The 14,163-nt window shown below is 46.6% G+C and overlaps 1 protein-coding gene across 6 annotated transcripts in view; it reads left to right on the top strand.

The window, feature by feature from the left end:
• Positions 1-13,764, top strand: part of SLC25A18 (solute carrier family 25 member 18) — a 28,465-nt gene extending 14,701 nt beyond the window's left edge. For 4 of the 6 annotated variants that reach the window (XM_048828412.2, XM_048828402.2, XM_048828420.2 and 1 more), the window contains 7 exons: positions 2,524-2,579; positions 4,217-4,307; positions 5,462-5,583; positions 6,764-6,956; positions 9,455-9,606; positions 10,580-10,655; positions 11,271-13,764. In XM_048828412.2, the coding sequence (XP_048684369.1) occupies positions 2,524-2,579; positions 4,217-4,307; positions 5,462-5,583; positions 6,764-6,956; positions 9,455-9,606; positions 10,580-10,655; positions 11,271-11,412 (832 nt within the window). In that variant the 3' untranslated portion in view covers positions 11,413-13,764. Of the gene's footprint in view, positions 1-2,523; positions 2,580-4,216; positions 4,308-5,461; positions 5,584-6,763; positions 6,957-9,454; positions 9,607-10,579; positions 10,656-10,894; positions 11,230-11,270 lie in introns of those variants that run through there. The other 2 variants (XM_048828430.2, XM_048828438.2) reach the window with 2 other exon arrangements.
• The last annotated feature ends 399 nt before the right edge of the window (positions 13,765-14,163 follow it).

The following is a 14,163-nucleotide window of genomic DNA, read 5'->3' as shown; positions in this document are numbered from 1 at the left end:
GGCTTTTACTCTGCATTTGGCTGGAGGCACAAGGAGGGGCAGGAGAGGAACGAGGCATCTCTAGGGTCCGGGGCGGTGAGATAAGAAAATCATTGAACCAAAATCCCTCCACAAAATAAAATAAAATAAAAATTCCATATTAATAGATAAAGGGCAGTGAGGAACTCAGTAGGGGGCTTGCGAAATAGAGTTGTGCATGTTTGACTGAGCATACATGGCTGCCCTGTGGTTGTCTGTATCCTGGGAATGTTTACCTCTCCCCATCCCCTCCTCTCTCAGACATGATGCATGCTGGGAAGAATTTCTCTTGAGTTTGTTCACTCATGTTCCAAGAGCCTCATCCTGATGAAAGGATGCAGGGCAAGTCTGCACTGTTCTGTACAAACAGTGCCAGCTCTCAGCCTCCAGCAGCCCTCAGGGAAATGCCCCTTCCCTGGGAAATGCTCTTTTCCTTCTCCTGTTGATAAGGGCAGAGCTGAGATGTCTTAAGCCAGTGGTTTTCAAATTTTTTTTCTCGTGACCCAGTTGAAGAAAATTGTTGATGCCCACGACCCAGTGGAGGCGGGTCAGAAGGGTTTGGGGTGCGGGAGGGGCTCAGGGCTGCGGCAGCGGGTTGGGGTGCGGGGATGAGGGCTGTGAGGTGGGGCTGGGAATGAGGGGTTCAGGATGTGGGAGGGAGCTCTGGGCTGGGGCAGGGGGTTGGGGTGCGGGAGGGGGTCAGGGCTCTGGGCTGGGGGTGCAGGCTCCAGGGTGGGGCCAGGGATGAGGGGTTTGGGGTGCAGGGAGGGGGCTCCGGGTTTGGAGGGTGCTCAGGGCAAGGGATTGGGGTGCTGGAGGGAGTCTGGGCTGGGAGTGCAGGCTCTAGGGTGGGGCCAGAGATGAGGGATTTGGGGTGCAAGAGGAGGCTCCGGGTTTGGGGGGCCTCAAGGCTGGGGCAGGGGATTGGGGCATGGGCTTTCCTCCGGCGGCTCCCGGTCAGCGGCACAGCAGGGGTGCTAAGGCAGGCTTCCTGTCTGTCCTGGCACCGCGGACTGTGCTGCTCCCCAGAAGCAGCCAGCAGCAGGTGTGGCTCCTAGGCAGAGGCGCTCAAGCAGCTCAGCGTGGCTCTCGCCTGCAGGCACTGCCCAGCTCCCATTGGCTGGGAACCGGACAATGGGAATGCGGAGCCGGTGCTCTGGGCAGGGGCAGTGCACAGAGCCCTGTGGCCCCGCCTCGGAGCCAGGCCTACTGCTGGCTGCTTCCGTGGCACAGCGTGATGTCAGAACAGGTAGGGACTAGCCTGTCTTAGCCGGGCAGCAGCGCCGATGGGACTTTTAACGGCCCGGTCGGTGGTGCTGACCATAGCCACCGCGACCTAGTGCCTTACGTTCCATGACCCAGTACTGTCTTAAGCTACCAATGCTTCTGGGACTACAAAGGAAAAGAAAGAGGCCCTACAGACTCTGGATGCTAGAGGGTGCTGCAGGGCAACAGAACTGATTCGTTAGTGAATGCTTGTAAAGCACTATGAAGATGGGGAAAATATTTAAATGTGCCCCTCCCCAATGGCCATAAAGGAGCAGACCCAATGGCCTGTGCCAGGGGTGAACGATTGGGTGTAATGTGTATGGAGTGTTCTGCTGGCAATGTGCACAGTTCTGTTATATAGCCCTGCCAGGAAAGAGAAGTTCTAACGGGTCAGAACTGTAGCTACAACTGTGTTTAAATATACTTGTTGTTGCTAATAGAGGTTCTAGCACAATTTCTCTGACCAATGGGCAGAAGAAGGTTTTTTGTCCTTGAGAACCCTGCTAACCAAACTGTGCTATAGAGCAGTGTCAGGGCCCCTGAGGTGGGGAGAAAGGGTCACGAAAGGCAAATAAGGGGTCACAAGGCATGAAAAATTTATTACACTCTAAAGAAAAGAAGATCTCGTTCCCCCACTGTCTGCACACTCTTACCCTTCAAGGTCAGATATTCTCAGTCAATCCCCCGAAACGCGCACACAAATAAATTATCCTAGCTTATTATTACTTTTCACTCTTTTACAGTCAGTGTAAGAGGTTGTGGAAAGTTTTGACTTTAAATAAGGGATCTCCAACATGAAAAGGTTGAGAAACGCTGCTCTAGAGTATCCTCCAGCACGCCGTCTCTATAGCATGATTTTATTATAACATTTTACTATTGGTCAAAGTATCCCTGTCCTGTCAGAGCCGTGCTAGGCATCTCTGTGTTAAATATGGTAGTAGCTAGGATAGTTCTTTTCCCAGAATGGGACTTTTGTCTTGTTTCTGTCTATTCCCTCTACAGAAGGATCTGCCAAAGGGTGGTGGGCATGTGTGTATGCATGCACATACTACTGCCCTGCATGAACGGACTATCCAGCCTGCTCCAGGCATGTGATCATGTTGCCCCCTAATGGCCTCTACCTTCAGAGGCTGTGAACTCTAGCTGTAGTGCAGCTAAAAGGGTTGTTAGTAGCAAACTAATGGCACAATCCTGGGGCAGCAGTAACTCACCCCATTTCTCTCTCTCTGGTTCCAGGCGGGATTGCTTGGTGAAGACTCTGCGTTCAGAGGGATTCTTCGGCATGTACCGAGGTAGTCTCTGTGGGAATGTCGGGAGGGGCCTCTTTGCAGTGGATTGGCCCATTGTGTCAGTTACAGACTCTCAGCAGAAGCACATACTGCCACCTGTACGCCTCTTCTCGGGAATAGAGACATTATTTCAGACCCAGATGTCCCTGAGGCACACAAAGTCATTGTTCTCACTGAGCACAGCTGACAATTACTGACAAGAGAAATACTGGCTCAAAAAAAAGAATCTTTCCGAGAAGAGCAGTGGAAATTATCAGAGACAGGACGATATGAGAGAGAGAAATTAAATGATGACTAGAAAAGGCCAGTTGGATGCTCCTAATTTACCTTATTAGTAGGCTTGACAGAATTTGATTTTTATTTATCATTTTGACAGATAATATTCATGTTCATTTATAAGCATTTTTAGACTTTTATTCATTGTATTTATTTTTATTTAAATTGTGAAACATTAGGGGGAGATCAGACAATAATTATTTAACAACAGTAACTGTTGAGATTCAAACAGTTAGTTTTATAATCGTTACAACACAAATTGTCAACATCGCATCTCAAAATATATAAGTAAATATCCTTAAATCAAATTCTCAAGCTGCATTTTTCTTACTTTGCCTACCTGTACATTTGGAAATATTTTTTGTCTGTTTGTGTGTACAGTGAAATCTAATCCTTTCAAGCCTACTTAGTAGAAACAGAGAGGGTGCTTGCTGGAACTGAAAGACAAACGGATGGATGAAAGCAAATACCCGATACCCTTCTACCTGATATGTAATTAGCCTGTGGAACTACCTGCTGCAGGATATTATTGAGACCACTATCTTTATTTAAAAGGAAGGCATATTTATATGAATAAGAACAGCATCTACAATTACACTAGTTAGGTTAAAAAGTTACAAAGGTGTAAGCCCTCACGCTTCAGAGCATAAAGTGATTGTCAACGGGAGTCAGAAAACGAATTTCTTCCCTTGGTGAAGCACTGCAGAATCAGGCATTTTAGAGGGTTGGCATCTTCCTATGGCATAGCCTATTGCTGTTGGCAGAATGTTGGAGTGAACGGAGCATTGATTGTTGTGATGTGCCCGTTCCTAAACTCCAGTGAAACCAGGAGCAATTGGAAGCCTAATCGCTCTGTTAGCGTTCCTCCATCCTTCTCATCATATAGATTATTTTGTAAGAAGAGATTCTCTCCTGTCCCAGCAGGCCCCAAGGTCCCTGTGCACTTGTAATGGGAGCCACCATGGGCTCTGCACATTTGTCCCAGGAGTCCCCTCACAATACTAAGCATTTAATTCTGAGGACTGCCAGGTAGGGCTCAGTGGAGCTACTGCTGCTCCACAGGCCACAGTTTGAGTACACGGCTGTCCATCAAAGCACTGGCTCTCATATACCATTCACAATCCCTCCGCATCTTTTCCTGTTCCTGGGTCTGCCTCCATTATTGTCTCTTTGAAAGGCCCCTCTTCCCCTGCCCTTGGAAGTTGTGACCAGCTGAGACCTCAGACACTCGCTGCATGGAATCATTTGCACGAGATGTCTCTCTTCCCCATTCTTACTTTGAGTAATCAATGTGGGAGGAATTTCTAATACACCATGGAACGTGACTGAATTAGCCCTTTATTGCCCCTTCTGTTCTTGACCAGGGGCCGCGGTGAACCTGACACTGGTCACGCCAGAGAAAGCAATCAAGCTGGCAGCCAATGACTTTTTTCGACAGCTGCTGTCACAGGACAGGTACAGAGGAAACGTCACTGTCTAGTTTTGGCCTTGCAAAAAATGTTACGTGTGTGTGTGTTGGGGGGAAGTATTTGTATGAAGCTATAGACAGACATTTAGTTTTGGGTGTGCATGTGTATTTTTGTAGTTGTGAGTGTGTTTCTATGGGGGGTCTGCGTAGTTATGCAGGTGTGTAGCTTTGTGGGCGGTTGCATACCTGTGGTTCTGTGTGTACAGTATGTGGGTGATGAGTATGTGTGCATGTCCAGGATCATTATAGGTATTTTTTGTCATTCTCTGAAGTATCTGATACACAGCATTACCAGAGACTAGGTGGACCATTGAGCAGTTCCTTTGGATGTGCATATACTGTGTGTGGGAGTACATATCAAGCATGTGTGGGTGGGTCTTTATATGTCTGTACAGTAGAGAGGATCATAGAAATTAGAGATGGAAAAAACTGTGAAATGCTAAAAGTCCAGACTCCTGTCAAGGAAGCATATAATACCTGTATTCATAAGGGATAAAAGCAAACAGCTTTTAATATTTAATATTAAAATTAACTCATGGAACTCACTGCTGTAGGATGTTATTGAGACAACTATATTAGTAATGTTTTTAAAGGAAGAGACATAAATGAATGAGAAAAGGATCTATAGTGTCTAAGAGTACATTAGCTAGGATGAAAAATTATAAAATTATATTCTTTAAGATATTGAGCCAGTCATTAGCTGGGGTCAGGAAAGAATTTCCTCCCTTGGTACAGCAGTGTAAAATCAGGGGTGTTTTAGGGATTTTGTGCAGCAAAGGTCACAATTGTAGGCAGGCTGTTGGAATAGAGACAGCATTTATGGATGGGTGCATATGTACCTGCGTTCTGCGCAGGGAGTACATGGATAATCAAGGCGGTGTGTGCCGTTGTGTGCCTGTTTCTATGTGGATATGTGGCACAGCATGTCTAGTCTGTTTCCTTATAGCTCAGGATACATGTCTAAGGACTCAGTGCAGAGCTGTCATGCTGGGGTGGCCCGGCAGCATCAAGATGCAGCATGAGAAGGCTGTGTAACCCCCCCACCACCACCACCACCTCCAGATAGCTGTGTAAATCTGTGTGACTGCCTGCCTGTCTGTCTCTCTTCCTTGCATTCCCTTTACATCTGTGTTGTTCCCAGCAGGAAGGAGTTGACGCTGGTGAGGGAGATGCTAGCTGGCTGTGGAGCTGGGGCCTGCCAAGTGGTGGTCACCTCCCCCATGGAGATGCTGAAAATTCAGCTTCAGGATGCTGGACGACTGGGTTAGGCCCTATTTTGCATGGCGGGGGTGGGAGTGGACATCCAGATTGTTGCTTCAGATTCTGCAGTAAATCCCTTTGTCACAGACTTCCTGAGATCCCGCAGGTGTCATAGTCCCTTTAGAATGCAGATCTCACTGAGCCCTTGATGCTCAGGAGCAGGCTTGTGCAGTCCCCACCACCTCAATCCTTGCTGAAGGGGAGTGCACAGGGACCCCCGTCTCAGCCTCTCCCAGTAAGCAGTACCACAGGGAATGACATGGGGACACTGGCTGTGAAAAGAGCTAATGGCTCCTGCAGTCCCAGCCACAGACAGCAGTGATTATAATTTAAGTGCAAAGCGTAATTTGGATTTAAGAACAAAAGAAATCCCTGGGGAGAAATGTAGAAATGCAAGACTCTTTTACCTGTTCAACTGCGTAAATGTTCAGGATCTAATTTCTGGACTGGTACAATAGACTAGTAATTGCCTCATGCTCCCATATTGGGATCTGAATTCAAACTCCACATTCGGCGTTTTACCGTCAGGCTGATTGTTGGTGAGTACGTAGAGAGGTTACACTCTCCATTCCCGGGGTGGTGGGGAAGAAGTGGTTAGTTCTGATGATCTCAGGACTGCTTGAGTGATTTGGACTGGGAAGCCCTAGTCGGTGACACAGAGAGTGATAGGGTGGTGGTTAGAGCTGGGTGACATTTTTTCAGCATTTTTCAGGATATTAAAACTATTTGCAAATTCGGGTTGAATTTGGCAAATAGTTTTGGCTGGGGAAAACAACTGGTTTATTTTTGTAGAAACGTTTTGTTTTGACATTTTTGAAACAAACTGTTTCCACATTTCATGGCAAAATGGTATTTTTGAAACAAAATGTTTTGAATTGACCCAAATTAATTTTTTTTCTTTTTCATGTTAAGAAAAACCGAGAACAATTACTTTTGGTTTGAAACTAACCAAATTGTTTTGGATTTTTTCGGTTCAGCCATTAACCTACAAAATCAATTATTCTCTCAGCACTAGTTGTTCTCACCTTCTGGGCAGGAGTGATCTTTTGTTCAGGAAAGGATTTAGGGGCAGGTCGCCAGGAAGCCAGGCAGTGACTTGGGGGGAGGAGGGGGTTGCTTAGCAAAGAATGAGGGATCCCCTCTCCCTCCAAATACCCAATTCCTCTTTCTTGTTTGTTTTCAGCTGTTCATCAGCAAAAGGTTTTGGGACCAGATGGGCCAACGGCTCCCTTCTCCCAGCCGCCTCAGGACAGGCCTTACACCACTGGCACAGCCTCAGCATTAAGGCGCCCCTCAGCCACCGTGATCGCCAGAGATCTTCTGAAAACTCAAGGGCTAGTGGGACTGTACAAGGGATTGGGAGTCACCCTGCTCAGGTGAGAAGTGGGGAGACACAGGGAGTGATGAGTCAGTATGGGAAACCAGTCCCACCCTACTCCAAGGAGGAAGGGTGGGGAACCTCCTGCAAACCAGGGGCTTGTAATTGGTCTCTCCCTCCTTACTGCATGGTTTTAGCATCTGTTCCTGAAGGACTTGCCCCAACCACCTGGCAAACAGGAGGGGAAAGCTGTATCAGCAGTGTGGTCTAGTGGATAAGGCATTGCACTGGGACTCAGAAGACTTGTTTCTATTCCTAGCTCTGCTGCTGGCCTGCTGGGTGATCTTGGGCAAGTCACATCAAAACACTTTTCCTGTCTGTAAAAGGAGGATAATGACACTGATGTCATTTGTGAAATGCTTTGAGATCTACTGATGAAAAGTGCAACATACGAACTGGGTGGTATTATTTATTATATCTGTATTAAGGAAACTCTTCTCTGTCAAATCAATCACTGTATCTAGTTGTCTTTTTCCTTTCCCCCTTCTATTACTGCGAATTACGGGCTGCCATTAAAGCAGTGAACCAAGAAGTGCTAACCAGAACTGGGATGATGGGGCCACAAGCAGCTCTAGAGGCAGTTCATGCAACTCCCACTGGCTTCAGTAGCACCTCAGAGGGTCACAATATAAGACCAGAGCTGGCTGAAAAATGGAACTTCCTTGTGGGAAGAAAATTCCAAAATATTTAGTTTTGGAAGCAGCAAACCGTTCCTGCAGCGAGAACATTTCTGTGTTCCCAAAACAAAATATGCTTCCTAGAATCCCCTGCTCCCCTGGCTGCCTGCCTGGCTCCCCAGAGAGCTGGGCAGCCTGCCCACCTGCCAGCTGGGGGCAGTACAAGGAGACAACCACCAGGAGGGAAGCCTGGGGGGACAGCTGCTTGCAGGACTTGAGAGCTGGGCAGCCCACATACTCACTCTGGGAGGCAAGCAGGCAGGCAGTCCAAGAGCTGGAGAGCCCCAGCATCCCGCCAGGCCCTGGGAACTCTGACTCCTTGTTAGTGCACTAGGTTGGTGCAGGGTAGCTGACAGAAGACCAGGCGGACTGGAACTGGCTATCCTGCCTGGCTGGTTTCCATTGAAAGTTTGACAGAATGAACACTTCTCACTGAATAGTTGGATTCTGTGGAACCAGCGTTTTCTAAGGGAAGCCTGTTCTGTAGGAAAACTTTCAACCCGCTTTATATACGAGACACCCCTTTTGTTCAGGCCTGTAGGCATTGCAGTCCCTTGGCATTTAGTCCACTGCCTAGGTGACGTGAGGGCCAATGGAATATTTTCTTAGTTGAACTGATCTAGCCCACGCAAAGTGCACCCAGATAGGATGGGAGCTGGGCCATCAAAAATAACTGGAGCGATATTTCATCAGTGTTCTTATTGGTCAAACTGAGTGACATGCACAGAGTACACAAGCCTCATCAAGGGGAGCAAGTCATGTAGAAGAGGGAATGTCGTTCCTTTTTACAGTGTGGGATGGTGGTGTAACCATGGCTGGGAAACTGGGCTTGGGTCGGGGGTGTTGTTAAATAGGACTTTTTGCCTGAAAATGTCCCTTCAGCAGAGTCCCTTCTGCTATGCATAAAGCAAAACCAAACCAGAGATTCCTGGACTGCATGGGATGTGTACCTGCAAGGATGACTTTGGTTTTCCCAGTTTGCTCTTTTGCCTGAGTTTGGTGGCGGCTATGCTGCTAACTTTCCAGCTCTGGAATGGTCCTTGGGATTCCTGTTGCTACCCTGCTCCCCCGAAACATTGTTGAAAAGTATGCTTGATCCAAGGCAGGGTCCTACATCTGCCTCTTCTGCGCTTTTCTGAGCTGTCTGCCTCAAATGCTAAACCTGACTGCAATGCATTTTGCTTGCTCGGTCCAAGCTGGAGCTTCGGGCTAAACACCTTTGCCAGGTTGCTTTACAGCATCTTAACGTCTCTGCTCACTAGTTTCCCGCAAATTAATGAAAAGCAGCTCTTGCTTGTAGTTTTTTTTAACTGAGGGGAAATCCTTTGGTTTGAACCTTTCTCGAGGGAAATCTCCATTTATTTCAACACTTCAGTTCTAATGGAACACAAATAATTTTCCTTTTATAACCTTCTAGACTGACCTTCTTTCTGCTACCTCAGCAGCAGATGCTGAAGCTTTCTCACCAAATTCTGCTCCTCTCCCTGCCAAATGGAAAGTACACTCTACTCTGCACTCACCTGTTCCATTCCTTGGACAGATCCATTTTCACATCAGGCAGGAGACTCTTGACCTCCAAACTGCAGCTGTGTCTCATCTCAGAGTCACTAGAGCCATATTTTAGTGAGGATGAGGGCTTGGTCCCCATCTCCTCCCTGGCAGGTAGTGATGTGACCCACTTTGTACAAGAGCCTATAGGGATAGGAGAAGAGCGAGCCTGTGCCTTTTGCCTCACCTCATGTCAGAGGCCAGGCTCCCAATGCAGTCTGTGGTATTGGTCTATGTCGGGTGTTTATCTAACTCTTTCCCCTCCCAACAGGGATGTGCCTTTTTCCATTATCTATTTCCCACTGTTTGCCAACATCAACAAACTGGGACAGAGGCACTCTGAGAAGGCACCCTTCTTCCATTCATTCGTGTCTGGCTGTGTGGCGGGATCCGTGGCTGCAGTAGCAGTGACCCCTCTGGATGGTGAGTGTCTGAGGGCAGTACAGCCAGCCCTCCAGAGAGGGAGGAGATGGACTTCTCTAAACTCAGGTTGTTCAGCTGCTTTCATACCACAGCCCCAGATTTGGCCAATCTCCCCTGGCGGTCCTCAGGTGCAAGTCCTTGTGGTGTCTGAGTTGGTGGAATTGGTGGTGCTGGTGGCTGACCAAAATTATTACGCAACTGACTGAAGACAGGGAATAGGTTCAGGCTCCAAAACCCCTGGTCTCTCACCATGCTCACCTCTTTTCTGAGGACCCTTGTACAACACATGACTTACAAACACTGCTGGTAGAGAACTCTGAGGACATAGATCCTGCTCTTCAGATAACTGCTGCTGTACTCCCTGAAGCCCTGTGATTTCCCACATATGCAAATGCTGACAACTTCCTGAGGTTAGGGACCCCACTCACAAGAATGGCAGATGTTGCTCTTGAGGGTCACATCACTGTTCTTTAAACAAAACATCCTTGTCAACATCATCTGATTGTTGTATACGTGGTTCCGTTTTCCCCAAGGCTGGCTCCAGTCAGAGGGCTAAGACCCTGGAATCAAACCCTGCTGCTTCTCCATTTTCTTGATGAATAACAGCCACCTTCTGAGTGCAAGAGAGCCGGTTCAGAGTCCCCCTGGAAGAGGTTACATATCCAGAAAAAACTGACCCAGTGAGCACTTTGAGGCCTCTCCAATTTCCATCACTTCCTGATTGTTTGCTCTTGAGGTTCTCTCGGATTCACACCCACATGCATCCCCTGGGATCATTCATGTAGCATGTGTCTCTGTGATTAACATTAGAAGCTCTCCAGCATGAAAAACCAGGATCTAACAAGAGGGGCGGTAACTCAGATGTGTGGGGATATTTTCCAGTTCTGTACTGACTTGTTACAACTCTTGTTGTGAACTCTGCCTGGAGAGGATTTTTTTTTTAAATGTTTCTTTTCCATTCCATGCAATTTAGTTCTAAAAACCCGAATTCAAACTCTAAAGAAAGGCCTTGGAGAGGACACCTACAATGGAATCATTGACTGTGCCAGGTAAACCAGAATATTCCCTTGCTGCATGTCTGGTGTATTACTGTTCTGTGTCACCCTGTCCAATTGCCATTCCATTTAGCCCCTCCTTACTGTGACAGTGGATTACCTGGAACACCTGCCCCCCCGCAGCCAACACGCCTGCATAAATCCTTAGAGGGTTTCCTGGTGGGAAGAGTCTAGGATTAGATTGGCTCAGAACTTCCCCTGAGCTAGTGCTTCTGCTCTGTTCTCTACTGTAGCTCCTGCAAGGATTAGCTGGTACAAGAGTGAGTTCCCACAACATACCTGACAGCGCCTAATACTGAAAGAGCCTGCAGGGGACTAATAAACCACGACGTGTAAACCAAGTACTTTAAACAGCTGATCTGCTGGGAGATGATCACCTGGTTTATAACTTGTTCAGATGAAATATACAAGGCAAATGCTTAGACCATTTCCTGTGGGCGCAAGATGCTTCCCTCCGAACGATTGTTGGGTAATCCATTAAAAACCCTGCCTTTGAGTGCATCTGGTTTTTAATTTGAGGATTGTGAGTCTTGGTTTGTAAGTAACAACTGTCTGAAATGCTGCTTGTCTGGCTATCTAATTGTTTGTTTTTCTTTTTTAAATATACAGGAAGATCTGGACACATGAGGGCCCTGCTGCCTTCATGAAGGGGGCAGGCTGTCGGGCCCTGGTTATAGCACCCCTCTTTGGCATAGCCCAGGGTGTCTATTTTATTGGCATTGGTGAATATATCTTGGGATATTTCCACTAGAACTTGTTCTGGCTAAATCAGGCCTGGCTGAAGGTCGCACAAGTTTACTCCCCACTTCTGCAAAACTGGATTTGCCAGAAATGGACAGGACCATCTTGTAATCATTTCTCTTATGGATTGCACCACCACCTTCAGCTTTCTCTGCCCATGAGCAGGGGCCAATACTGGATGTCAGATATATTATGGCTTAAATTTCCTGCTACTTTCATACATCCACTTGATGTTCTGTTTGCTACAGCTAGCCCCTGCACATTTAAACATAGGGAAGAATGATTTATGTATCCTTACTTGTTTTCCCCAGGATAGTATAACACAATACCTTGTCCTTTGTGTGTGTAAGTAGAGATTCATTGTTTTCTTATAGAGTTGATCTCAAGGATTGTTTGAGGTCAGAGGGTCCTGTATGACCAAAGAGGCCTAGATAGAACTCAGCTCCCTAATGACCAGTTTGCCCATATATGATCTGCAATCTCTTGTCCAGTATCCATCTCACTTTGTTTTTAAATGCATCACTGTTTGCTTTACTTGAGAGTCTAGACTTGCTGTTCCTTACCCTAGTTGTAGAGAAGGTAAAATCTGGACTGAGTGTTTCAAGACTGCAGTGGCTGTTCCATCAAATAGCCCGAGAGGGTTCAAACTCACATGTTCCAGCAAGCAGTGTCTGAATGTAAACAGATGACTCACAGAAGTTAGAACACAAAGATGTAAATGTGAAACAGTTTTGTTCCTTCTGTGCAGGGTCAGAATGCAGTGGGGGGAGGGAGCGGTGGGGGGGAAGAAGGCAGCAAAACTAGAAAAAATTAAGGCTTAGGTGTACAGTAGTTACAATTACATAGAAATAAAGACTAATACAAATCAAATGTCAATTTTATACCAAAGCCTTAGTAGTGCAAAAACACTATGTGCCAGCTGAAGGCATCCAGCAGCTGGGCGTGTCAAAGCCATTTCTGGACTAGTTCTTGCAAATCTCAAAACTGTGATAAGCATCCTTACAAAAATTGCTGAAGGTTAGTGTTCTGGTGCAGGGCCTGCACGGGGGAACTGTACTATAATGGGAGCATTTCCTTTGGAAATGGAGGTACAAGGCAAGGTAGAAAGAAAAGACACTAGAATCCTGGGTTAAGTATTTTTCAGGATTCAGAACTGCAGGGTTTTTTTCATTATTTGATCTGCAATTTGTGTAGAGGAGTGAGGCTCAAACCTTTTTTGTACACCCTTTGTAAAGCAAGAGAATAACCTGTAGTCCTGCCTCTGAGCCTGGGAGATGAAGGATAACACTATTTTATAACTGTATCCCTGCAGCCTGCTAAGGAGCATATTCATGATGGCACACTAGGAAAGCCTTACTCCCACTGCGTGAAAGCAGGGAGGGTTGGCTGAGTTTCATTTACAGGATTAAACAGGGCTAGGAGTCAGGAAGTGTGTGTACTAAGCATCGCTTAGTTCCACTTACATTGTGGAACTGGGCAAGTCACCTATAGTTCACCCCCACAATCTGTACCCTAGGGATAATAAACATCTCAGGGATATTCAGTTAGTTTTTGTCACTGCCACATAGATGATGCAGGGAGGATAGCTATATTACTGTAAATCAAAGCTGCACAATGCTAGCAGCAGGAGCGACTTGGGGTAGCAGCAGCTGCTTTTCTAGCTAGGTTATTTGAGACCAGACCAGCCAAGTGCTGAAGTGTAGCTGCTTAAAGAGTAAAGTTTTTAACCTCCAACTGTGGAGGAAGGCAGGAGTATATCTGGCAGAAGAGGCTGATGCTTTTACAGCTCATAAGCCATCCTTAACAGCTGTCTCACTCTAATTCTGTCCCTGTCCAATGCCAGAAGGGGAGCTACTGCCTCACTTCTAGGAAGGGAAGGAATGAGGCTAGTCCTAGATTTCCTTATTCAGAATATTAGCTTTAATGTGAACAGTGCTAATATACTGACAGAACTTTTCCATCAGTTCAGCTTGCAGCAAAGTCAATGCTCTGAGACTCAGATTTTTATCTTAAGAGTACGAAGAGCCAATCAAAACCAAATGTTAGTAAATAGTAATATACATACACACCTCCTGCTCTTCCTGGCCAGAGCAGTTATTCTGTGCACATGACCTCTCTGCTTCTTCTGGGAAAGCAAGTTCACAAACTCTAGTCTAATGAGCTCATTTGTTTACTCTGTCCAAGCTCTACTTATAGAACATGGAGGCCTTGGCAAACCAGAGAATCCAGCTGATTGAGTAGCATTAGGGACAGTCTCCTCTCTGACTAGGAGTTGATATTTTAGTTTACTCGTTCAAGGTGTATTATGCATCCAGTACTATGTTCATATTTCTACCACCTATTAAATTACTACAAAAAGCTAGTTCTGCAGTACTGTTTACACAAAGTATTTGCTGCTTATTACTAATTTGTGATAACTACACTGATTACAAGAGCACTGTATTAAAAATACTTTTAATTATCCCTAGGGAAATTCTGCACAAATTAAAGTTGTGTGTTCAGAATTTCCTTCCCCCCCCCCCGCCTACAGAAATGGGCTGTAGAGATGTTGGCCGCCACTAGGGGCCACTGGACCCAGCAGAGCTCAGCTCGCAAATAGATAATAAGGTGGGGGGGGGGGAGGAGGGGAGAAGAGAACTGGAGGGTTCCCAGCAGTTGCAGTTCCCAGCACACCCTGAAGGAAAGAGGTGGCATGCAGGAAACTCCCTGCAAGCTTGGGACCCAGCATCAGGATGTTTCTCCCTCTGGATCCCTGGGCTTC

Source organism: Caretta caretta, chromosome 1, assembly GCF_965140235.1.
Source record: "Caretta caretta isolate rCarCar2 chromosome 1, rCarCar1.hap1, whole genome shotgun sequence".
NCBI lineage: Eukaryota > Metazoa > Chordata > Testudines > Cheloniidae > Caretta > Caretta caretta.
This window is presented reverse-complemented; position numbering and strand designations above follow the sequence as displayed.